The sequence below is a fragment of the Martes martes genome, assembly GCF_963455335.1.
Source record: "Martes martes genome assembly, chromosome: 7".
NCBI lineage: Eukaryota > Metazoa > Chordata > Mammalia > Carnivora > Mustelidae > Martes > Martes martes.
The window spans coordinates 62,927,639-62,955,034 of NC_137894.1; the positions used below are offsets into that span (position 1 = coordinate 62,927,639).

Below are 27,396 nucleotides of genomic sequence, written 5' to 3' on the forward strand. Positions count from 1 at the left end.
TCCAGCTGTCCACAATACTCTCCTGACCATGGGAAGCACCCCCACTGTGCGGACCCAATCCCTAAATACGAACCTGAAGTTACAGTATAAGAAGAGTCTCATTGAGTCTGTTTATCTATTAAGAAATAATTGCAGGGGTGCCTGGGTGGCTCGGTGGGTTAAAGCCTCTGCCTTCGGCTCAGGTCATGATCCCAGGGTCCTGGGATCCAGCCCCGCATCGGGCTCTCTGCTCGGCAGGGAGCCTGCTTCCTCCTCTCTCTCTGCCTGCTTCTCTCTGCCTACTTGTGATCTCTCTCTGTCAAATAAATAAATAAAATCTTTAAAAAAAAAAAAAAAGAATTGCAAGAAAGTTAATAGAAAACTCTAAGTGTATAATATTCAGTCCAGCCCCAAGATACCACTTTATATAATAGATTTTCATTTGTTTGTTTTCATTCATGTTATGTTTCATTTGTTTATATTGTTTCAAATTCCAGTTAATTAAAATATACACTATTGTGTTAAATAATGAAACTAAAGGATATGGATCGCATTATGCTTCAGTGTATATTTACACACATTTCAATTGCACCTTTTTTTTTAAACACCTCCCACCACTACTAAAAGGTGTGGCCACCATGCAAAGAATTTGACCATAAGCAAAGCTATAACTTAGTAGTGATGGCAATTAGAAATGGTAATAAGAGGGGACATCTGGCTGGCTCAGTCTGTGGAGCATGCAACTCTTGATCTTGGGGTCATGAGTTCGAGCCCCATACTGGGCGTAGAGCTTGCTTTAAAACAATGGAAAAGGGGTGCCTGAGTGGCTTAGTTGGTTGAGCCTCCAACTCCTCCTTTTGGCTCAGGTCATGGGATCAAGCTCCATGTGGGGCTCTGTGCTCAGTGCAGAGTTTGCTTGTCCCTCTCCCTCTGTTCCTCCCCCTCCCACTCGTGCCCGTGCTCTCACTCACCCACTTGCTGTCTCTCTCCCTCAAATAAATAAATAAATAATTTTTTTAATAAAGGAAAAAAAAGAAATGGTAATAAAAGATTGTATTAAATAAGTGGCCTTAAGTATGAATTAGCATAAAACAAAGGAGATCATAAGAGATGGACAGAAAAGCTATGGTGTAAAGATGGTAGGAAATAAAACTGTAGAATTCAGAGAGTGAAGAGAAAGTTTTCTTTTTTCTTCTTATTTTCTTTCAACCAGAAACTAAAGATAATTTATGTGAGATATATTCTTAGTAGGAATATAGAGTATTCCTACTCCATAATATTTTATAATGACATTGTAAAAGATCTAATTTGCAGCAAGACAATGTACTATCATTATATCTGTCTCTTAAAAATTATCAGCCTACTGTACCAATATCAAAAACTGGAATATGAGAAATGCATTCTCTTTTGCCATACAAATTATTAGAAAACAATTCTTAGACATGCTTTCGGTACTACGGGTCCTCATTTGAATATGCTTATCTAAATTATCCAAGGTGTATTTAAAAATAAGCAAATAAGTATTGATTTTTCGATCAGCTACGCTGTTTATAAAATCTAACACTGCCATGGTTGGTTCAGTATCTTATGACCTGAAGCTACACCAAGCCAACGCCAATTCACTTTAAAAAAAAAACAAAAAACAAACCCTATTCCACATAATAGAATCTGAAACTAAGTGTAAATTAAGTTGCACTGTAGTACTAGACTACCTTATGTTTTGATCAGATTTTTCTCTCTCAAAAGCCAAATTTCTTCTAAGTGGTCTCCCAAAGAACTGATGGGTTATTCTATCGCAGGGATGAGAGTGTACTGTGAGATTGCCTTGTAACATCCCAGGCATCGATGCTGGTCCATGGGGTCCTTCTGACCTACAAACTTCCAATTCCATAATAACTCTGGAGGATTCTGGATTTTTCTAGAGGCGAAAATCTGAAAGAAGGCAGGCTGGATGTTTTCGTCAGCCCAAATTATCCCCTAGAATTACTTTAGACCCTTAGACTAATTAATTTTGCTTCCCTGTGTTGTGATCAATGTTCTTACCTGCTTGGCTCATGTCTGATAAAACAATCTTAGTGGCATCCTCTGCCTACCGTATATGGAATCCTTTCGTACTTGTGAAGACAATTCTTCCACTTGGGTGTCCTCAAAAATAGGCTAAGGCCCAGCCTAGAGGCCCCTGAGGTAAATCCAGGCAATATGGAAATAAGGTTTTGCACCTGCCTGGAGGGAAGGAATAATTTGCCTGCCTATGGAGTGCCTGAATGGACTACCAGACTATGAGGGTTCCAAATGATTTGGCTTTTTCCTACTACAAGTTCAATGAAAGTGGCCAGACATTTGAGTGTGCCCTGGGGCATGCCGTTTTGATGTACCACTATTTCTTTCAGGTCTTGGGCCTGTGGGCCTTTGCTAATTTATCTGGCTCCCATAATGCCACTTCACAGCAAGCCTCCTTAATCTCTCCAACAAAGTGGAGTGCCTGTATTGTCAGTCATTCCCCTATTCATCAGTCTTTAAACCATCCCTTCTTTTTCTCCTTTTCCAGAGCAAAATAACCTATTAGCATTGGCATTCTGCCGAACATTGATTGCCTAAATGCCAAAGAGTGCTTTCCTGGAGGTTCCCATCCCCAAAGCTCTAGCCTGGCATTGTGTGGAGTGCTCAAAGTGCACCCCGTGTCAGGCTGGGAACTTGGGAGCTGGCAGGCAGGGCTTCCCTGGGGAATCCAGGGAAGCCCTCCACCATCCTCTAGAAAAGCAATTTTGGTGGCCACTTAGGTTTGGTAACAGAGGGGCAGAATTGTGCCTTTTAGGGCTCACTGGTCACATTTCTTAACTGTCAGTGCACCATTTAGGCTGTACTGTATCAGTCCCAGGATTTTCAAACATCAGCTGAAAGCTGGGATTTGATACTTTCTTTGTGTACACAAATAAGCTGATGCCAGAGATGAGGTCCCTCAGAAACAAAATTCACATGCATAGTTACTGCAGTCTCAGAATTAAGAATGATACATGAATCTACCCTTTCTTTATATGATGCCATTGCTTTGTGAAGAACCTTACTTTGTGTTGTACACTTTTGGAGTTAGATTTAACTCAACACCCACTTTATGTTTTAATTTAGTTTAGACTAACTCTTCTAAGCATGTCAAGAATTATTGAAATTTGCTGACAGTCATCCTTCCCAAGCAAGTAGTTTCTGTTATTTGACTCAACTGTACCAGAGTAAGTCAGATAAACATAGTAAAAGAAAGACTAAATATATTTGGCTTCACATTTTTAGCTTTCCTACCTTGAACTAGCCTGCTGTTGCCTCAGCCTGGAATGCCCTTTACCCATCCCCACAGCCCATTTTCTGCTTTTGGCAATCTTTCATGACCTAGTTCAAATCTCACCTCCTTTGAGAAATATTTAGTAATTTTGAGTCCCCCATATTTGCACTGCCACAGCATACCACCTTGTCTTAACACTGAATTCCATGACATTTATTTTTTGCTATTTACATGTTTGCAAACAGGGGCCTTCCTACACCCCCAGTGCTTCAAGTTGTGAAGATGATTTCTTTAAAAAACAGTATAGAAATATAAAATCATTTTCTTTCTAGGTCAGGGAAGACAAAAATAAAACCAATAAATACAAGAGCATCAAATTGGAATGATGACCTGTTGTAGAATCTTTAGAATCCTGCCCCCTTGAAAACGGTATGTGTATCTGCAAATAACCTAACTTTTACCTTAAAAAGGTAGAGAATCAGTTAAGGCCATTCAGAAATAAATCAAAACGTAGAAATATGGGATTCACTCTTGGCTTCTCTTTCTCCCTCACTTTTTATACTCAGTCAACACAACTCATCACTTTTACCTATTAAATATGTGTGTGACCCAGTTGTAGTGATTCTCAAACCTGAAAAAGCATAAGAGTCACCTGAAAGATTTGTTAAAACAGACTGCTGAGCCCCATCCCCCACATTTCCGATTCACTAGGTCTGCAGTGGGGCCAAAAACTTGCATTTGTTAACAAGGGATGAGGTGAAAATGATGCTGCTCATCCAGGAACCACACTTTGAGAACAATTGCTTTCTTTAACTCATCTCCTATTCCATTCTTCTTTTTAACAAGGTTCACAATTTCTACAAAGGGAAAAAAGCCCCCTGAGTTGTGACACAGTAAGATGGCTCAAATAAGGCATAAAAATAGCTAGGTTTGGTCCTCATCTAGAACGGTTTCCCTTGGTGGGCAGGGGGTTGTCTAAGGCTTTGAAATGATCCTTAACAGACAGGAATGAGTCCTAAAGCATTTCTGGAATGGTCCAAGGCATCTCTAAATAAGGACCAGCTGATGAGGTCATGGTAATGCAAGGAGTCAGAAGTAGAGGAGGGGAATGAAGGCTATAATCACTGTCAAAGGGGTGTTTTCTGTAGACAAGTGAATGGAGCTATTGTACACAAACTCAGTGGTTGCCAAGCATGTGGTCCAATTAGCTTGCCTGTATGAGCATGGCACGGAAGGATCTCCTCAGAGGACTGGATTCACACAAGTTGACGTTTAGTACACAGTAGCAAGCAAAAGCCTGAAGAATTTGAACCTGAAGAGTTTTATAAGTTCCTGCTTTCCAAATCTAGGATATGATACAATTAGGTTGTGAAGACTACAAAAGTAAAACACCATCCTCAGAAATAGTACAGCATTTACAGTTGGTGAAAGACCAATACAGAGGATCTTATTCAAAATATTGACAACAATGAGAATGGCATTGTACCTTAGGTGGCAAGAGGTCCACAATTTAAATCTAAGGGTTAGCCTCCAAGAGAAACTGCTTTCCCTACTCTAGCTTGGGCTCTACTGATACTTAAAATGTTTGTACAAGTTCGAAAAGTTGTATTGGCCACCTAGATCCAGAGTCTTAAAGGAATGGAAAGTCTACTTCTATGGCTAGAATGAACATGTAACAAGATGTTTTGCTCTCTTAGGGGAACACCATTCACTCTGCAACATAGGCATGGAGATGCTTCAGTACCCTTCAAAGTTCTCAGCTGCATGAGAGAACCATTCACGTGGAGGGTTTCAGCCCCAAGTGTCCACGCCCGAAAACAGGGGCAACAACGGCCACCTGGCCTCCAGAAGAGCAACATCCTCCTCCCTGAGCACCACACCAGCAAGATATAGAAGCTGTAAGGTTGTTGCCAATGCTCCATGAGATTCACATCTTGTCGTACCAGCTCTGGCTACACACAGCTGAGGAAGAGTGACCCATAGGAGGCTGCTCCAGGAAACAGGGTCTGCAGAGTCAGAATGTTACATATGAGACTATCAGAAGGTGGATTCTGCTTAACATAGACATAATTAGAAACAGGTTGGGAAGCATGGTTCTCTTCCAGTTGGGGCAAGAGGTTAGAAAATGAGGCTGGGGGGAGGTTTTCCTATGGTATTGACTTAGGGGAAAGGTATGAAGGAACTTTCGACAGCTGTGGTGAGCCCAGTGCTCAATATCCTAATTCTGTCAGACTTCCAACACCCCATGAAGCACTGCACTACAGAGCATTCATTGGATCTAAGCCTTCCAAACCTGCGGAGATGGTGGGGAGGGGAGACCTCAAAGGCCTGAAATCCTAAGAGACAAACCAAAAAAAATCAAGAAGCTCTAGATCGCAGCCCCACTAATTCAACAAGAGATAATTGCAGAAAGTTATCAGAGACCTCAAAGGCGCCATAAAATACCATATTTACATATCATACTTCTCACCAGGGAGAGAGGCTGCAGAGCAAAGTGGTTTGGAATCTGATGGGTTGAAACTACAAAAAGCCTTATACAGTTAGAAAATGCTTATTGTTTTCAGGTACAAGAAATATTAAAATATATTTTTTAAAGATTTTATTTATTTATTTAACAGAGAGCTGGAGAGCACAAGCAGGGGGAATGGCAGAAGGAGAGGGAGAAGCAAGGTCCCTGCTGAGCAGTGAGTTCAATGTGGGACTTGATCCCAGGACTCTGGGACCATGACCTGATCGGAAGACAGTTGCTTAACCAACTGGGCCATCTAGGCACCTCAAAGCACAAGAAATTTTAAAGTGCTGGAACTAACGCAGTCATCATGGAGCACAATCAAATCAGAACAAATATTTATTGAACTATAACCATAAGGCACTGTGGTCTAAACTAGGGTTTAAAATTTATAGCTTCCTCTTACTCCTTTAAAAATTCTAAAGTATGGGGCGCCTGGGTGGCTCAGTGGGTTAAGCCTCTGCCTTCGGCTCAGGTCTGATCCCGGGGTCCTGGGATCGAGCCCCACATCGGGCTCTCTGCTCAGCGGGGAGCCTGCTTCCTCCTTCTCTCTCTGCCTGCCTCTCTGCCTACTTGTGATCTCTGTCTGTCAAATAAATAAATAAAATCTTAAAAAAAAAAAAATTCTAAAGTATAATCAACCAGAAAATAGGTATTAAAATAATCCAAAATATTTTGCCATAGTGACTACAGTATCTAACTACTATAGTATCTAACTAAAGCCTTGCTTATTTTGGGTTGTGCATTTTAATACCTATACATAAACCACTACAAATGTATAACAAAAATGACTATTTTTTGGTCTTCAGGTTGTCTGATTTTATCTTGGCAAACATCTTTTTATTTTTTTTAACTGTGATATTAATGCTAGCACAGACATGATCAACGAGTCTCTGGGCAATGTAACAGAAGACTCGAAACCCACATGCTCTTTTATTATACACTATGTTGAATTGCCTCATCCAGCATGTTCATTCCTAGCACTTAATAGAATGCAAATTCATACAAATACCCTTGAGTAAAATCTGCTGTGGTGAATGCTTCTAGGTTTCTCTTGGATGCCACTGATACTTCCTTAAATCAAACTTTTTCAATAAGAGAAAGAATGAGAGCACATCTAGAATTTACCTTCTGTCCTAAAAGGTTGATCTGCATTAGTTTTAGACAATGAACATTTTAGCATACAAATTAAGAAATAGAATACAAGTGCTTTCAGGATTCTAGAAGGCTAATTTTGGAACTTAGTTTCAAGATTAGAGTCTGACTTGCTATTGTAACAGATTCTGAGACACCATAATTACTTTTTAAAACAAAGTTTTTAGGGGTGCCTGGGTGGCTCAGTGGGTTAAGCCTCTGCCTTCAGCTCAGGTCATGGTCTCAGGGTCCTGGGATCGAGTCCCGCCTCGGGCTCTCTGCTAGGCAGAGCCTGCTTCCTCCTCCCTCTCTCTCTCTCTGCCTGCCTCTCTGCCTACTTGTGATCTCTGTCAAATAAATAAAATCTTTAAAAAAAAAAGTTTTTAAAAGAACCAATATTCATGAAAATATAACAGCTTTGTCTTTTTCTGTGAATACAATTACCTTAATTCTCTAACATCCCTTTTGCATTAATGAAACCAAGGATTTCACTTACCAAATATAAAGTAGTTCTTAGAAAAGACAAATCACTGTAGGTCCTTGAAACAAATGCCAAAAGGATGGAAGGAACGCAAACCTGAACTCTTGAATTTTACTGCTTTTAAACATTTTATTTATTTGAGATAGAGAGAGAATGAGTGGAGAAAGGACAGAGGGAGAGGGAGAAGCAGGGTCCTGCCTGAGCAGGGAGCCCAGTGTGGGGCTGGATCCCAGGACCCTGGGATCATGACCTGAGCCAAAGGCAGAGGCTTAACCCACTGAGCCACCCAAGTGCCCCCTGAACTCTTGAATTTTAGAGAAGAGTTCTATAACAGAATCCAGTTATTCCAGCCTTGGATTTTATGATTTCACTGAGATTAATCAGGAATCGTTCTCTTACCATTTTATTTATTTGAGAGCAAGAGAAAGAGAGAGCACGAGTAGGAGGGAGCAGCAGAGGGAGAGAGAGAAGCAGACTCCCCGCTGAGCAGGGAATGCAAAGAGGTCTTGATCCCAGGGCCCTGAGATCATGACCTGAGGCAGAACAGAAATCATTTTAAGGAGGGGCACCTGGTGGCTCAGTCCAATAAGTGCCTGATTCTTGGTTTCCACTCAGGTCATGATCTCAGGGTCAAATGACAGAGCCCTGAGCTGGCCCTGGCCTGATTGGGGAGTCTGCTTAAGGTTCTCTCCCTTTCCCTTTCCCCTTCTCCCACACTCGCATGGGCACACACTCTCTTTCTCAAATAAATAAATAAAATCTTTTTAAAAATCATTTTAAGGAACTAATGGTTTAATTTATTTTCAAAAAAATTTTCTCAATCCTATTTTTGATTTGATAGAACAAGGCATAATGTATATTAGTCTGTTTAAATGTTATTATTTGTAATGACATTAGCAAATAATTTTTTCTTTACTGTGAAATAAGTATTATTATTACCATTTTACAGATGAAGAAATTAAGGCACAGACAGGTGAAATAACTTAGGGAGTCAGAAGAAATAGAAGGAACCAAGATGGGATTTAGAGACAAATTGATCATGGTTTAAATATAGTACAGCCACCTACTAGCTTTGAGCAAGTTCTTTTATCCAAGCCTTTTATCTGTAAAATGAAAATACTACCACCTATCTCTCAAATAGTTGATGTAAGGTATAAGCAGAAACACCTCGCAGAAAGCATAGTACAGTTGGCCATTCAAGAAATATCGGCTCTCCCACCAATCCACAATCCTATTTTCTTCAGCTGGTACAATGGGTGTATAATGAATCCATATGCTGTTGTGAGGTAAGTGAGAAAATAGCACATGCAGGACGCCTGGCAAGTACGGGACTCAATATATTTGTTCTCTCCCCCAATATTGCCTCCCTTACCCTAGGTCCCACAGTTACTGAATGGCTGAGACACAATCAAGCCACGATCTCGGTTGCACTATAAAACTGTTTCTGTCCACATGCATTTTACTTATGGTAGTACCTCATTACCTCATTTAACTGCAAAAACAAATTTAAGCCAGCTGCTTGATCGGTTGTTATTTTAATGTGTTCCCAGTAAAATCAAATTCACTTCTAGGACAGCTTTACTTTTCAGTAAGCAGAAAAAAGTGATTAGTATTTCTGACTTGTAAATATGTATTTTTGATACATATTTCTACTGGCTCTTCTGTAATATATATTCTTAATATTTTATAAACTATTATAACTCAAAAGATTGTTAGAAATCTATTAGGATATTACATGTCTAAGCATTCAAATGACTTCATTTGATATGCTGAGTTCAAGGATATTATTAGATAGCCTTTTTATTTTTTCTATTTGCTCCCAAATTAAATAACAAGTAGGGTAGTAAATGCAGTAAATAAATGTAGATATTCATAAATGAAACAGATGTGTGAAAAATATGGACCAGATCTGCATTTATGAGGCAATGACCTTCAAAACTGGCAGGGAGCTGTTAACAATGTTCTTCGCAGGGGAGCAATTATATTACAGCCCTCCTATGTATACTTCATTTCTCATGATCTACAAATATATTGGCATATCAGAAAGAATAGAAGAATAGGCTGGTAAATGTGGCAATATTCACTGGAGGGATATAAGGCATTTTTCCTTACCTTAATAATCACATTCTAAATGCCAGATCAGTATAACTGATGCAATATGAAAGACAAGACCAATACTTAGAATTTCCTACAACTGAAATTTACTAAATGTGGCTATTATGGCTCTAACCCAGGGATACATTTCTGACTCTCTAAATCCCCTATTCTCTGATTATCTCAAGAAGTACTGAAATCTTTCTAAAATATATACCTTATTTAAAGAAAAATATGACATACCATACTTTAAGGAAAATGATTCCAAATTATTACCAAAAATTTTTTAAAGTATACTGTACAGCACTTCCTAAAATGTTAAAAATATTGCTTTAACCTAGTAAGTAGCTCACAGTTCATTTCCATACTGATTTTCAAGACTTTATGTCCAATGTCTGACAAATAAGTGCATGCACAAACACAAACACACTCACACACTACAGAAATGTATGGGCGGAGAAAGTTGCTAAGAAAAACTCAATCTCCAAAAGCTCAAAAAAGCTATATGCACAAAATATTAAATTTCACATAAGATCTTGTCCTTTTGTTGTTGTTGTTAACCCTTCCTCACATTGGGTAAAAACAAGCAAGTCACAGTAGTGGCGCCAAAGACTGACATTACATAAACTTCAGAATTCCTTTGTTTTTTAATTTTCATTAAATAATCACAACACACCACCATCAATATGTCTAGACAGTGGACACTCACTACAGTATAGTCATGTTACACCAAGCTTAATTTTCTTATGTGGCCTAAATTTTTATAACACATTAAATTGTAATAATGTAAAGTAAAACCAGCAGGAAAATAAATGCAACCGTAGCAAGATATAACAAGCATAAACCCAGTAAGTACTGCTTGACTTAAAAATATTATTTTTCTCAACACTAATATTTACCCACAACTATAATACCAATCAACCAACCTCAGAGTTTCCACCAACTGGGAAAAGTAACTAGTTGTCTTATTTTGATACCTCAAAATCGCTGGTGGAATGATTATGTGAATTGCATTTCAATTGTACTCTATACCTTGGCAAAAGTTAATGACCTGCCCCAGAAATTTTATTTCACCATATACCCCAAAGTATTTTTAGGACTCACAAAGTCTAAATCTCACGCTGCCCTTGATAGGTTATCCTGTACATGCTTTACATTTTAAAACAAAGGAATAAAGACCTTAAAAGCTCTAGACAATGTATTCAAATGGTGAATATGTCAAGTCAATGCCTTCTCCTCCCCCACCCAAAACCAAAAAAGAACTGTACACCACACATAAAGATACAATAGAAACAAAAAGTAGCATGCCACTCATTCAATAAGGAAATAATACAGAACATCTATCATATTCAACTGCAAAAATCCTTTCACTTGAAGGCTAGCATCGTTATGACTGTTTAATCTGTATTTAAGTGGCCTTAAAGAGATTTTGCTCCCTTTCTCTGCCCTCCTGGATCTTTGGCAGCAGTCAGCACTTATGCCCAGAGGTGGTTTGGGGAGTGGGAGAAAATGGGAAGTGGAGAGAAGGCTGAAATGAGCACAGAGTCAGCAGAGAGCAGCTGCTCTCATCCACTACCCAGCGTCTTTCTCACACACCGCTATTTTCCGCTGTTGAGCACTGTCAGCAAAAAAATAAATGGGGGGGGGGGGCGGGAGACAAAGAGGGTAGGACCAGAGGCCGACAGTTTTTGTCTGCCACATCCGAGGCGAGAAGCCCCCTCTGGTTTCTTGCTGCAAAGGCAAGGGATCAGGTGAGACCCCTCCGGGTCCAACTCAATTTGCTTCTCGGGAAAGAGCAGTTTCTGGCAGCGAGCGCAGGATCCTTCGGCTGCTGAACTAAACACCGGAGCATTGTCAATGCTCCTATCTCTGACTTTACAGAGGAGGAGAGAGGGCTGTGACTGCATTCCTGGGAAAGACTACTACTCCAGACTTGCCACACGGCAGTAGTGAGAAAACATAAGCAAGAGGTTGTAAAAATCTCTTTCAAAATACCAGGTTCTGAAGAAATGCTGCGAAGCATTAACGTATTGTTGGCGTTTTTTTAAGTCACCCATTCTTTTTAGCCACGGCCAACCCTCAAATCTCTGGTACTTGTTGCTAAATCTTTGCCTCACACCCCCCCTCCCCAAATTGCCCAACACAATGAGATCTGGGGAGCGAAAGGCGGGGCGGGGGGGGGCCTAATCTCGAGAACCCAGAGGGCTGGTCTCCCTTCCATAGGCCACTCTGCATGGGCTGCGCGTTCACTTCTACCTTCTGAGAGCTCTGACTCACAAATGCCGGGGTGGGGAGGGGGGGCGGGTGATTATGACATACAGCATTATCCTTCCAACCAAAGATAAGAAACGACGGCCAGCGGTCCTTGCCTGGCCAGAGAGCCGAAGCCTGCGCCCCCCGACGGGGCGGCCGGGGTAGGAGCCTCCCGCCCTGCCCGCCTCCCTGCGGACGCCCGCGGAAGATGCTCCCCACCCGGGCAGTCTCGAGGAGCCAGGATAGGACGCCCTCGCCCTGGGAGAGAGCAGGGAGGGAGCTGGGGTCCGGGACGGTGGGACTCTCACCGCAGCTGCGCCGAGCGCCCGGTACCCCGCCCCGGACCAAGTCTCGGGCGGAGGCGCTCTGCACCGGGGCCGTCCGCCGCAGCCAGGGACGGACAAAGCACTGGGGTCTGCGGCGACCCCGGGCGGCGGCCGGGGGCCAAGTTAGCCAGACTCAGGGGACGCGGGGGTCCCGCGGGCAGGGCGGCGCGGCACTGACCTGGATGGTGCAGGTGTACTCGCTGTCGTCCAGCAGCCGCACGGTGCAGCTGTACTCGCGCTCCAGGCTCCTGCTGCTGCCGCTCATCAACCTGCTCAGCATCTTCCCGCCCGGCCGCCCGCCGCCGGGAGAGACGCGGCAGCGCTGCGGACCCCGGACCAGGCGCCCCTCAGCCGGGCAGCTCCGCGCGGGCCCCCGGCACCTGCACCATCACCCCAGTCCGGTCGCGGCCGCTGCCTCCTGCTGGCCCAGCTCCTCCTCCTTCTCCTCCTCCTTCTCCGCCACCGCCTCCCCCCAGCCCAGAGCAAGCGCCCCGCTCTCTCTCCTCCGCGCCCCACTCCCCATGCCCAGCTCGTGGGGCGGGGCCTCGGCCGGAGAACGGCCAATGGGGGTCAGCGCGGCGGAACCGAGTGGCACACGGTAGAGCCAATCGAAATAGGGCACTGGGATGATGGACAGGTAGCTGAAGCAATCATGGGAAAGCAGTCGAACAGAACCTTGCGGGACCAGCCCTCTGGCGTCCCAAACGAGGGGCTCCTCTCCTCTCTGCGGTTCCTCCAGAAGCTGTTTCCCCTCCCCCGGGCCAGGTGTGGGCACCCAGCCGGATAAATATGTGCTGCATGGAATACGTTTAGACTGGGCTTCAGGGGTCAAGTCCCACACTCTGCAACGCCGCGAGTCCCGCCCTCTCGGGAGCCGGGGCGGTGCGAGATAACAATCACTGCACCTGCAGAATGCAGGCACCTTCCGCCCGGGACTAGGCAGCTGCCCCCACCTGAGATTTACCCGGAGTCGGCCTGGCGGGCCTGTCTGCTCTGGTGCTCTTATTTTGGAGAACATCTGTTTTACAGGAGCTACTTAAGTGAAAGCCGTAGGGTTCGCAAGGGTTTTTAAGCACCTGGGTTTAACCCCTCGGAAACCAACCACTCTAACACCCTTTGCCTCCCTTTTATTTTCAGAAGACAAAAGGAAGAGATTGAGGTGTGCTCCTTCAGCCGGTAGGGTGCAGAGGCAGTGATGGGTCCTCTCCTTGCACCTTCAGAACTAGAATTACCGTATCTCCAGACTTCCTCAACAAAACACCAGAGTGTGTCAGGAGGTATATATCGCAAAGAAAAAAAAAATTGTCTCCTGCCCTTTGTGACCCCACATCTAAAGACCTCATGTTCTTTATGAAAACTTCACCAAAAAACAATATTCTCCCTCAAAATTTTTTGATGGAAGGAAATGTTATATAAAAGAATCCTATCAACCCAACATTAATGCTGTAATAAATGTATTAATTGAAAAATAATGCAATGTGCATAATTTCATATTACTTTCATTTATAGTGGTCGTGTTTATAGGGATAACACACATAACAAAGATGAAACCCTACATTAATTTAGAAAACATCTGACCTTTAAAGTAGGTCCCCACCCCACCCCACCCCCCGGGGGGGCGGGGTTCCTGCTGTCTCAGTCAGTAGAATGTGTGACCTTTGATGGGGGGGGGGGGCGCGTCCTGAGCTCCTGAGCTCAAGCCCTACGCTGGGGTTAGAACCTTCTTAAAAAAATAAAGTATAGGGGCGCCTGGGTGGCTCAGTGAGTTAAAGCCTCTGCCTTCAGCTCAGGTCATCGAGCCCCGCATTAGGCTCTCTGCTCCTCGGGGAGCCTGCTTCCCCCCCACCCCCTCTCTCTGCCTGCCTCTTTGCCTACTTGTGATCTCTGTCAAGTAAATAAATAAAGTCTTTAAAAAACATAAAAATAAAAATAAAGTATACTTCTTCCCTAGTGTCCTTGGATTTCAGTATTTCTCTCCAATTTTTTGCATGGGACCTTCCCCCTCTTCAGTAATCACCTCAACAACCTGAACTGTTCTCCTTAGTTGCAATTTCCTTTGTGGCATTCAATAGTCATAAGAGGAGGTTCCACTTTTCAATGTAATCCTGGAGGACTTAAGAATCTAGAACAGTGAGTCAGATACTCAAGGCTTCAAACCAAAGGTGAGTGCCTCTACTATGTAGCCCCAGCAGGTAGCCAGGGTGTGCAACATAGTAGGTATTCAATAAGTGTTTGTTGCATGAAGTAAATTAGATATTTTATAGTGTTTAAGTCCCAGAAAAAAGATCTATGAAGAAACTAATAATTTCAAGAAGGCCTTGGAGACATGAAATCATTAATATGCCAAAGTGATATTCTACAAAGCTCAACTTTGTTGTGTGGTTGGAGAAGATAATGAAAGAGTTCAGGCAAGCAGAACTTATGTTGAAGGTAAAAGTTGCTATTTGTTTACAGAATCTACAAGAGCAAGAAAAAATGTCCAAGAAGCTAGAGGAACCCCAGTAGTTTGACAGTAGGGAAATGTCTTTAACTGGTTATGCAAATAAGCAGCTGTTAGAATAAAAAGGCAAACACCATGAATCCAGAAAAGCTCTAAGGAACTGAATGCAGTCTTTTTTCAGAGTATGACCGGAGATGCAATCAACAGGGATGAGATTGTGGGGGCTATGCCAATGTGTTAACATTCCTGTTCAGCCAAAGAAAATCATGTTAACTTAGATACTCACCTCATTGAAAGACCAGTTAGATGTTCATCCATGGCCAGAAAGAGCTTCAAACTCTCCCCTTACTCTCTAAATCAGAACACTTTGTGAGGAAAACAGAGGTTGGATGTATAATGGAAGAAAAGCAACTATTGGTTTGTGGTTAAATGTACACCTATACAGGGATCATGAGAGAGCCTAAGGGAAACTAAAAACAAAAGACTCATATAAAATCAAACTGAGGAATATTTTATTTATCTTTGTTTTTCTCACGTCTTTTGAGCAGGATGTCCATGATAATAAGGCTTTGTTCAATAAAAGGCCTCATGTGCGCTTATTAATCAGAGCATCATAGCTTTCATGAATTTTTTAGTGTAAAGGAGGCCATATTTAAAACTCCAAATGACAATGATTGAGCTCTTGCCTTCCAAATTATTAGGATGGCAGCCCCCTTTAAAGTTTCTCTACCTTCTTTCCTGTTGAGGAGTCCCTAGGGCAGATGCAGTCACTAACATAGGCCTGAAATAACTGAAGTACTCCTGTCTCTACTTCAGATATCCCATAGCCTGATATTCTGGGACACTGATCTCTCTCCAGCCAGTGCAACTTTCACCATTGTCTTGGGACCTGGCAGGAAGAGGCATTCCCCTCTCTTCTCCAGGACATCACAAATGCAGTCTCTTCCCATCAAAGTCTCTTTACAGCACAGCTAAGACCAGTTATCCAGAGTAACCTGCAGTTATGACCTGGCTACTCTCAAAGTCTTCATGGGCTTTGTTGTTGAGCTTTCAGCCAGGGTCCATGTGACTGATGACGGCTCCCCTCTCCATCAAGAGTTCCCCTGACCATGTCTTGGACACTCAGGCTCAAGCACAGAGAGAAGCTCAGAGAAGAAAACAACCCTTCTCACTCAATTTAAGGTCCATTTTCAAAGTCCCATTTTCTGTCCCAGTTGCTGCCTCTCCCTAGGATGATTGACCTGGGAATATCTACTCCTTTAGAGGAGACCCCATCTCCCATCACCAGGCATATGACCTTGACCTTTGACCCAGCTGTGCCATTGCCTTAAGAGCTTAACAGTCCAACATCAGCACATTGCTCACAGAGACTGAGTTATTCAGTCTTTACAGGTAGGTCCAGGTAGAGACTCACCGAAACCAGTCCAGTCCCTTTGCATAATTATTTCTCCAGTAAGTGGTAATGATCATGCCTGTCCTTGGTTGCCTTTATCTTTTAGATCTCAGCTTTTGTACTCCTGAGAGTAAGGGCTCAAAAGAGGACATTCACATCTCTACAGAAACAATACATTGACACATATATAGTCTACATCTACAGAGAGAAAAGAAACAGTTTTTCTCTTCTCTTCTGCAGCAATGTCTGCGGAAGCAAGGCTCCTGTTCCATACACAAAGATTTGCATATCCAAATGGAGCACACTGCTTCACAGATTAAAGCATCTTTACTCAAGTTATAGTTTTCCAAGAATAATAAATGTATGCTTGCTTTAATATGAGTAGCTGAACAATTCATTTAGTTTTTCCAGAGCAGTTTACCTCTGTAGAAATGTTCAAGTCTTTTTTTTTTTTTTTTTTTTAATCAGGACAGAATTCACCTATGGTTTAACAGACAGTTTTTCCTTCTTCTACCAACTTTTTGGATTTTCAGTTTAGCCCCCATTACACTTAGAAAAAAATGTTAATGTGGACTTTTATGTGGAAATATAAGTGCATGTGGTTTTTTTAGTCCAGACTACATTTATTGAGCATTTACTATGTGTTAGGCACATTATACTGTGTCAGCTTTCTAGAAAACATAATACATAGCCCAACGAAAATGGGAAAATGAAATGTACAAACCAAGAAGTTCACAGTTTAGGAGAGAGGGTTAGGTATATAAACAATCAGCTAGTACACCATATATGGAGCAGGAGCAAAGCACTACACGAGAACAACAAATGGTAAGTTATTTAAGCCTGGGAGACAGCAAAGTCTTAGAGAGAAAGTATTTGAGTTGGGTCCCTAGGAATGAACTAGTATGGTGTTGGATGCAGATAACAGAAGAATTTTAATATTTTAATATTTTAACATTTAACATTTTAAATAGAAGACACAGCATGAGTAAAGACATAGAAGCACAAATATGTATAGCATGTTTCAGAAATTGCAAATACCCCTGGATGGATAGCATGTGGAATGTTAGCTAGGAAAAAATGGACTGAGACCAGAACATACAGGACCCTTCATGCCATAATTAGGAATTTGGATTCTGTTGCATAGACTGTAGGGGGGCATTGCAGGTTTTCAAGCAGAGAAATGACAGGATCAGATCTGTGTTTGGAAATGATCATTTTGGTAGCAGTGTCAATGATTAAATTACAGAAAGAGGAGATTATTTAATAAGGGGGAAATGCATCCAGAAAACAATAGAATGTCCTTAACAAGGCATCAGAACCATTTACAATAGGTCTCTCAGATGTGGGTGCCAGGCTTTATTATATTTTCCAATTATGGTTCATTTTCCTTTTATTTCCAGCCAGTCTTTAGCCATTGTTCTAGCAACAAAATGTATATGAAACAAAACAAGTTAATTCATTTATTTAAAAAATTTATTATGGTCTACTACGTGCAAGTCCCCATGCTAAGTGCTGAGAGAATTCAAAGATGAATAAGACACATTCCCAATCATCATAGAATTTACAGTTCCATACAGACTGCAAAATTACTTCAACAACATTTATTAAGTATTCAGTTTATGTAGATTAATACTCAGTGCACATTGGTTAAAACATATATATAAAAGAGAAAGGCAACAAAGAAGAAAAAGGAATATGGGCAAAGAAAGTATATAAATGTAAAGAAACCAGAACAGCCCATTTTTCTTGATTAATAGTGTCAATTGACTATTTGCCCTGCAAAATGAAATCATTAACATTACTGTACTTCCTCTCAAACTCTGACTCTAACTCCCAATTTTTGTGGTTTATATAATCTGTTTTATCAGGCTTTATAATACTTATGGCTTTTAGCAACCATATTTCTTCTAGTTGTTTAATCTCAATTCAGTATTCAAATGGATTCAGTGCTTGCAACCAGTCCTTTCATCCTCTAGATTCACTATTCCTGGAGGTTTTATTTTTTATTTTTAAAGATTTACGCATTTATTTGAGAGCAAGAGAGAGAGAGCATGAGCAGGAGGGGCAGAGGAAGAGGGAAAGAGAATCTCAAGCAGACTCGGAGCCCTACTAGGGGCTCGATCTCATCACTTTGAGATCAGGACCTGAGCTGAAACCAAGGGTCTAATGTTTAACCGACTGTGCCACCCAGGTGCCCCCTGGAGGTTTTATTTTTATCCATTCGTGTCCTGGTAGGTGGGATTTCTTTGCTAAGTAGTTTAAGAATGGCCAATAGCCACATAGTGTAACATAGTGTTTTTATTAGCTTCAGGTGTAGAGTATAGTGATTCCACAAGTCCATACATAACCTGGTGCTCATCACAAGTGCATTCCTTAATCCCCAACACTATCTCACCCATCCTCCCACCTACCTCCCCTCTGGTAACCATCAGGTTATTCTCTGTAATTAAGAGTCTGTTTCTTGATTTCTCTCTCTCTTTCCATTTGCTTGTTTGTCTTGTTTCTTAAATGCCACATATGAGTGAAATCACGTGGTATTTGTCTTTCTCTGACTTATTTTGCTTAGCATTATACTGTCTATCTCCATCCATGTTTTTGCAAATGGGAAGGTTTCATTCTTTCTTATGACTGGGTAATATTCCATTATATATATAATGTCTTCTTTATCCATTCATCAGTCGATGGACACCTGGGCTGCTTCCATAATTTGGCTATTGTAAATAATGCTACAGTAAACAAAGGGGATGCATGTATCCCTTCATATTAGTGTTTTTGTATTCTTCCAGTAAATACCCAGTATTGTGATTACTGATCATAGGGTAATTCAATTTTTAACTTTTTGAGGAACCTCCATACCGTTTTCCAGAATGGCTGCCCCAGTTTGCATTCCCACCAACAGTGCATGAGCCCGTTCCTTTTTGTCCATATCCTCAACAACACCAGTTGTTTCTTGTGTTGTTGCTTTCAGCCATTCTGACAGGTGTGAGGTGATACCTCTTGGTAGTTGTGATTTGCATTTCCCTGATGATCAATGATGTTGAGTAGCTTTTCATGTGTCTCTTGCCATCTGTATGTTTCTTTGGAGAAATGTCTGGTCAGGTCTTCTGCCTATTTTTTAATTGGATTATTTGGGGGTTTTGCGGGGCGGGGGGCGGGGAGGGAGATGTTACCTGAGTTCTTTCTTATCTACCTGTTACATTTATACTGAACAAATACTTGCATAGAAATGTCACTTTGCGCTCACACTTTCTTCGCTTTCTTTCAGAATTTTATAGCCATCATCCCTTTGTCTTTTTTCCTAACATTTGCTATGGGAAAGTCTCAGATGAATCAAACTTTTCCCAAATGTGATTTTTTTTTCAAGATACCTGGAGGATTCATATATTTAACTCTGAAGTTCAAGAACTTAATCAGAATATATCTCTGTCAATTTTTCTGAATCAATTTTCCACGGTATAAGAGGGGTCGTTTTCTGAACAATAGCTCTTATTATCTTTGAATTTGTTGTGTTTTCTTCCAGGACACCAGTTAGCTCAATATTGGATCATATTTGAGTATATATTTCTTTTTCTTTTTTTTTTAATTCTCAAATCTCTGTGGCCTTTCCCTCTTCATTCATTGTGTCTGTCCCAAGTCTCTCCTCCATGCCATTAACTTGATTTTTAGCCAAGTCTATTTTGTTCCTTGCTGTTGAATCTACAACCCCAAGATCAAGGGTTTCATGCTCCACTGACTGAGCCAGACAGGCACTCTTCAATTATTCTGTTGTTTTTATGTTTCACCTGGGATTTCTTATTTTGTTGAATATTATTTCTTACTGAGTCTATAGTAGAAAACATTCGTAAGGAATATGCTTCTTGGGGTGCCTGGCTGACTCAGTTGGAAGACTTGCAACTCTAGATCTCTGGGTGGTGACGTCAAGCCCCACATTAGCTGTAGAGATTACTGAAATAAATAAACTTTAAAGAATAGTAGAGATACTGAAATAAATAAACTTTAAAGAATACTCTTTAAAGAATACTCTTCGGGGGATGCCTGGGTGGCTCAGTTGGTTAAGCGGCTGCCTTCGGCTCAGGTCATGATCCCAGCGTCCTGGGATCCAGTCCCACATCGGGCTCCTTGCTCGGCGGGGAGCCTGCTTCTCCCTCTGCCTCTGCCTACCACTCTGTCTGCCTGTGCTCGCTCGCTCACTCTCTCTCTCTAACAAATAAATAAATTTTTTTAAAAAATTAAAAAAAAAAAGAATACTCTTCGGCTCAGATCATGATCAGGGTCCTGGATGGAGCCCCGCGTCAGGCTTTCTGCTCCAACGGGAGCCTGCTTCCTCCTCTCTCTCTCTCTGCCTGCCTCTCTGTCTACTTGTGATCTCTGTCTGTCAAATAAATAAATAAAATCTTAAAAAAAAAAAAAAAAGAATACTCTTCCCTTCTCTGGGTTGTGACCAAAAAAATTTCTCCTTGACCAGATTTTAATCAGCATCTTCTGAAACCTCATCCCAATTAGCTTTGACTTTTGGACTTTTTTCCATCCTTTGGAATTTTGTCCATCTCTGCATCACTCAGTTTTAGGAAGAATCTGTTAAGTCAGGTTAGCCAGAATCCTCCCAAACTCAATATCTGATCATCTTCAACATCTTACCAAATACCTCATCTCCTACTCTTTCCCAGGTGATGTTTGATCACTTTGGCCCATCTTTAGCAAGAATTTTGTTAGGCTGGTTTTGCCAGAATCTCTCCTTATCCCTATTTCTTCTTCTTCTTTTTTTTTTTTTTAAAGATTTTATTTATTTATTTGAGGAGGAGACAGTGAGACAGAGGATGCGAGGAGAGAAGGTCTGAGGGAGAAGCAGACTCCCCATGGAGCTGGGAGCCCGATGTGGGACTCGATCCCAGGACTCCAGGATCATGACCTGAGCCGAAGGCAGTTGCTCAACCAACTGAGCCACCCAGGTGCCCCTCCCTATTTCTTCTTAGTAATTGTTCATCCACCAACCACCCACCCTGTCCTGACTCTGCTCCTAGATTATAAATTCCCAGTTTTCCTTATTGTATTCAGAATTGAGCCTGGTTTCATACTGAGGTCTCTTTTCTCCTGAATAACTTTTCTGAATAAAATCTGTTTTTAATAACTTTAACTTTAACAACTTTAACTACTGTCCAGCTCTGGTTTTTCCTTAACAGTTGTTTTCATCTGAACTAGATCCTTCACCTGTTTTTCTTTTTCTTTTTTAAGTTTTTTTTTTTTTTTAGATTTATTTATTTGACAGGGAGAGAGACATAAGCAGGGGGAGTTGGAGAGGGAGAAGCAGTCTTCCCGCTGAGCAGAGAGCCTGATGTGGGGCTTAATCCCAGGACCCTGGAATCATGATCCGAACCGAGGGCAGATGCCCAATGACTGAGCCACCCAGGCACCCCTTTCACCTGTTTTTCAAAAAAGATCCTTCACCTGTTTCTTTCTACCATGCTTGAATGGTGGTCATGTTACTACGGTTCACCCAGTTCATGCTTAGCATGGATAGACTTTTCAGACTTTCACTTTGCTCTGATATATGCCAGTTTTTCTTACCTCAGTTTAAGAGTTTGGAGTTGTTTTCTAACTAATTTTCTCTAACATGAGGATTCAGGATAAGGGAAAGAAAAAGAGGAAGTTAGGGCCAAGTGATGCCCTTAGTAGCCTTTCTCTCTTGTAAGACCCAATTAAACAGCCTATGCCAGCCCAGTCTAACCAGTCAAGGGTGCTAGAACCCTCCTGCATAACTTGTATCAGTTCTTTTGCTCAGCCTATGGGAAATGGAAAGCTCCGGGGGAAAGGGAGAGCTCTGGGGGAAAGGGAAAGCTCATGTGGTATATGGAGGCTTCTATCTAAAACAATTTACTTGGATTCCCGTATCTCTCCCTGCTCCCCAGAATTACTTATCTATACCCTCAGAATTCTTCACATGTTAATGAAGATATTATCGAGAATACTCAGAAAGCTGTCAACTCCCCACTACACCCTTATTTCCTCTCAATCTACTCTGAGAAATGGGGGTAGGGTGAGGAGCCATACTTACTGTATCAGAATATTCTGTTTCATTTGTTGGCCATTTTTTTTAACATTTAATTTTTTTTTTAAGATTTTAGTTATTTATTTGACAGAAAGATCACAAGTAGGCAGAGAGGCAGGCAGAGAGATAGGGGGAAGCAGGCTCCCTGCTGAGCAGAGAGCCTGATGTAGGGCTTGATCCCAGGACCCTGAGATCATGGCCTGAGCTAAAGGCAGAGGTTTAACCCACTGAGCCACCCAGGTGCCCCTTAACATTTAATTTATGTGTAAGGTTTTATCCTTTACCTTGTTGTAGCTGCTGGCGAATTTTGGGCTTTGCCAATGAAATTTTGGTCCTGTTGTTCATTTCCTTAGGTATTGGTGGAGAGAAAAACTAACTCAGAAGTTTGTCACCTAAGGTCAACTAGGTTTGAAGTAGTTGCTAATCAAAGATATTTTCATAAAGACAATCAAATAGAAAAGAAAGGAAGAATAAACATTCCATAGTACACATGTTAATCATTCAGTAAATGTCTGCAGAATTAATTTAAAAGTTTCCTTGGACATCATTCAGTTAATTAAAACTGCAAATCATTATTACATCTTATCATTTCAATTTTTCCATTATAGTAATAAGGGAGCCCTCACTATATGCCAGAGACTCAGCTGGGTACTTTACATGCATTGTCTAATTGAATCCTCACAACACTATGGTGAGGTCGGGCTATTGCTACCATCCCCATTTTATAGATGAGGAACTTTCAATGTAGTGAAACGAAACAATCTGTCATAAGCATTCTGCTATCAGGAGGCAAAACCTGGACTCATATCTAGGTCTCCGGTGCCAGAGACTATGCATTTAATAACTATGTTACATAGTCTTCTTTTTCAGGAAGTTAGTGAAAAGAATGGAATCAGAAGAACTGAATACAAGCTCTAGATCCAACATTATATACAGTATACTCTTGGCAAGTCATTTGAAGTCTGTTACTCATTCATAAACTGGGGATAATAAGGTCTTCCCCGGCTGTTCTGAAAGTCCTAAGACTTTTATTTTAAAATAGTAGGTTGAATGCAGCATTTACCTCTGTTCTTGCTCCGAGTCCACCCAAACAACAGTAACATGATTTTTTAAAAGCATAAACCTATGAGACCAAAGTGAATGGAGAGGAACCACGGCAATAACATTTTGGAAAACTGAAAATACAGGGGTTGGGGGGTTAACAGTTGACTGAGCAGACCCAAGAAAGCTGAATCCAAATGCAGCAAAGGGGAGAGCTGAGAGGCGATCTGATTTGCACACAGAACCCACACAATATTTAAAAATTGATATACCAGGTACTTAACGGAAGTGGAGCCAGGACTGAAAACAGAATTGTTTGAAAGTCCATTTAAGTAGCGGCTCCCTTCCTCAACTCCATGCAGCCAAGAGACTTCTTTTCTCCACTCTGTTGGGTAATTCCCTGGAGAGAGCAAAACAGAGTTTCTGAAGGGGGTGGGGGAGTCACCAGAAATTTAAGAAATTTAAGTAATATCTCTAACATAAAATACAGAGACCAAAACAAAAAAGAAACAGTCAACTTCAAGGTTGGAAAGACTACACAGGAGAAAGAAAAGTTTCAAAAAGCAATTTATTAGTAAAGATTCTAACAGAAATAGGAGATGAGGGGCATCTGGGTGGCTCAGTGGGTTAAAGCCTCTGCCTTCAGCTCAGGTCATGATCCCAGGGTCCTGGGATGGAGCCCCACATCGGGCTCTCTGCTCAGCGGGGAGCCTACTTCCCCCCTTCTCTCTCTGCCTGCCTCTTTGCCTACTTGTGATCTCTGTCTGCCAAGTAAATAAATAAAAATCTAAAAAAAAAAGAAAGAAAGAAAGAAATAGGATATGATTTGGCATCTCTTCCTAAGTACAGGATGCCATTCAAGGGAGAAAACATTCCGAGAATAATAACAAAAAAAGAGTACCTTTATAAGCGTAAAATAAAACAAGAGAAATGAAAATTGAAAGGTAGTAAGAATAGAGAGAAAAGGTAGAGGGCAGGAAATTATCAAAGGCACAATTCAAGAAAATTTTCTATGCTGCAGGACATGAATTTCCAAATTTAGAGGACCTACCAAGTGCCCAGCACAATAGATAGAAACAAAGTCACACCATGGCACACCACTGTGAAATTTCAGAACACTAGGAACAAAAATAAGCTTCCAGAAAGGAAAAAAGCTACAAACAAGCATTAAGACTACAGTGGACTTTTCAATAGAACCCTGGAATCAAGAAGATATTAGGGCAACATCCACAGATTCTGAGGAAAATTATTTCCAACCTAGAATTCTGTATTCAAATAAGCTACCAATTGGATAAAAAGATAGTTTAGACATGCAAGATCTCAATAAATGTGACTCTTATGCACCTTTCCTCAGGAAGCTATTGGAGGATGGGCTCTTCCAAAATGTGAGAGTTAACCAAGAAATAGGAACACATGGTAGATTGCATTGTGTGTTCAAAATATTCCCTGCCTCTCTCTATCAGGACTAGAATTTTACTCCCATCCCACTAACATCAATCTTGGCCATCGGTTTGCTTTGAACAATAAAATGTAAGAGAAAATGGTGACCCCCATTGCTCTTTTCTTTCCCAAAACATTGGTATGGCTCAGATGATGACTGCTCCTGGGTCCTGGGAAAAAGCCAAGAGGGAGCAGGGGTGCAGCCAATCCACAATAAATAGCTAATGAAAATGAGAAATAAATTTTTTAAAAGATTTTATTTATTTATTTGACACACAGAGAAATCACAAGTAGGGAGAGAGGCAGGCATGGAGAGAGAGGGAAGCAGGCTCTCCGCTGAGCAGAGAGCCCGATGCAGGGCTCGATCCCAGGACCCTGAGATCATGACCTGAGCCGAAGGCAGAGGCTTAACCCACTGAGCCACCCAGGCACCCGAAATACGTGTTTTTTGTTTTAAGCCACTGAAATTTTGGAGTCACTGGAGGCACCTGCCTGGCTCAGTCAGTAGAGCATGCAACTCTTGATCTCAGGGTTGTAGGTTCGAGCCTCACATTGGGTCTAGAGGTTACTTAATAAAATCTTTAAAAAAAGAAAAGAAAAGAAAAGAAAAGAAAGGATGTTTTAGAGTTGTTATTGAAAAAGAAAAGAAAAAAGTTTCAAAAGTTCATACATATGATCTTGGAAATGGGATCTAACACAAGAAAGAGATATGTGCATCCAAAGCCTTAGAAGGAAGGAAGGAGGGGCACCTGGGTGGCTTAGTGGGTTAAGCCTCTGCCTTCGGATCAGGTCATGATTTCAGGGTCCTGGGATCGAGCCCCGAGTCAGGCCTCTCTGCTCAGCGGGGACCCTGCTTCCCCCCCCTCTCTCTGCTGGCCTCTCTGCCTACTTGTGATCTCTGTCAAATAAATAAATAAAATCCTAAAAAAAAAAAAAGAAGAATTCATGAAAAACCAAAGCATTCTTTAAGAACGTGTTAAGAGGGTTACTGAAGTTCCGTTTCTCCTCCAGTGAAGTATAAAAATTGAGTCCTCCAGGGGCGCCTGGGTGGCTCAGTGGGTTAAAGCCTCTGCCTTCAGCTCAGGTCGTGATCTCAGGGTCCTGGGATCGAGCCCTGTGTCGGGCTCTCTGCTCAGCGGCAAGCCTGCTTCTCCCCTTTCTCTGCCTGCCTCTCTGCCTACTTGTGATCTCTCTCTCTCTCTCTGTCATAAATAAATAAAATCTTTAAAAAAAAAAGTGAAAGAACTTTGTAAACTGTAGAACACTGAGAACATTTATAGCAAATGTGAACAAGTTAGAAGACTGTGTAGCACGGAAGCAGGAGAACATAATGGGTAAAAGCATGACTCTAGGTTCAGATAGCCCATGACTCAAATTCTAACTCTACTACGTACTAGCTGTATGACCTTAGGAATATCACTAAGCCTCAGATTCCTCATTTGTAATACAAGGATAATAATAGTCCTCTCTCCTAGCCTTGATGTGAGAATGAAAAGAAATCAACACTTCCATGAAGAAAACATCAGGAAAATTTTAGCTAATACCAACCTCTTCTGATCTCTCGTCTTCCCTGTGGACTGATGGACATGAAATGGATGACAAAAAAAGCAATCAATAGAAGGGAAAATTGGAACCAAAAAGCTGAGATGATACCCAAACCAGAGAGCCAGGCTCTGAATAATTGAAAACTGCATCGTGGTTGCTTGGGCTGCAGCAGTTGGCAAGCCAACTGCCTCAGAGCTACAGCTGTTTCTTGCTCTTCTCTGTTCCTTTCTTGTTCCTTTCCCTCCTTTCCCTTCTTTATTCCTAACTATTGTCATTATCATAATCTTCTAGTGCACACTGAGTATCTCATTGATTCAGCAAATGTTAGTTGAATTCTAAATGTACTTCTTTTAGTGTCTGCTTCCCTTGTGCTCAGCTTATCTACGTACATAATTTAGGCAACAGTTTAAGTTTGTAGATAGGGAAAGGAATTTTTTTTTCTGCAACAAGATGTTGTTATGATCAATATTAGGTAAGGAGGCTTATTAATCCAAGAGCAACAAGGATCTTTGACCAGCATCCAACTCTCCCAGAAGATCATTTTCCTCTGCAAATAGTGTAATTCTGAATCCAAAAGCCATTCTACTTCCCTAATCTGGTAATCATGAAACATGATTTTTTCAAATTAGATTTTTATGTCATGCTAAATAAACCTAGTTCTTCCTGGCATACTAGGACGCAGGTTTTTTAAGGACGTGGTGAGTGGGGGAGCTTCCAAACTCTAAGAGTTTATTGCCAGGAGAAATCTAGGAGTTCTATGTGGAATATAGTCATTATTTTTTTTTCTACCCATCACTCAGAGATGCAGCTAGGGCTAACATAAGGCATCCTTAAGGACCACCATTCCTGCATTGAGAGAATGCCCAGAAGTTAAATGGTGCTTCTTGTGACTCAAAGTAAAGAAGACAAACAAAACTGCCTAAGAAACTGCCTTTCTCATCGACATCCTGGTGTTTTGTTCTCCTTCTCTCCCAGTCCTTTTTATCCTCATCCATACAGGTGGGCTTTTGGGAGCTCGAGATTCCACCCAACCCATCCCTAAGACCATCCCAGCACCCAGTGTAACTTAACCATTGCTGCTGTGGTTCCAGTCCCACACTGTAGCTCTGACACAGAATTCTCCCCAGTTTCTGGTTTCTTTCTTTTTCTTTTTCTTTTTTTTTTTTTTTTAAGATTTTGTTTATTTATTTGACAGAGACAGTGAGAGAGGGAACACAAACAGGGGGAGTGGGAGAGGGAGAAGCAGGCCTCCTGCCAAGCAGGGAGACCAGTGTGGGACTCCACCCCAGGACCCTGGGATCATGACCTGAGCCGAAGGCAGACGCTTAATGACTGAACCACACAGGCACCCCAATGGGTTTTGTGTTCCTTCCTGGTTCCTTTAGTTGGCTCCCTAGTCTTCAGACACTGAAAAATCACAGTCCCCCAGAGAAAGGGTTAG

At 41.6% G+C, this 27,396-nt stretch overlaps 1 protein-coding gene across 4 annotated transcripts in view; it reads right to left on the reverse strand.

Moving 5' to 3' along the window:
• Positions 1–12,330, reverse strand: part of FRMD5 (FERM domain containing 5) — a gene marked incomplete at both ends in the record, with an annotated part of 311,249 nt that extends 298,919 nt beyond the window's left edge. For all 4 annotated transcript variants that reach the window (XM_080808198.1, XM_080808197.1, XM_080808196.1 and 1 more), the window contains one exon: positions 12,229–12,330. In XM_080808198.1, the coding sequence (XP_080664324.1) occupies positions 12,229–12,330 (102 nt within the window). The remainder of the gene's footprint in view (positions 1–12,228) is intronic.
• Positions 12,331–27,396: the final 15,066 nt, after the last annotated feature.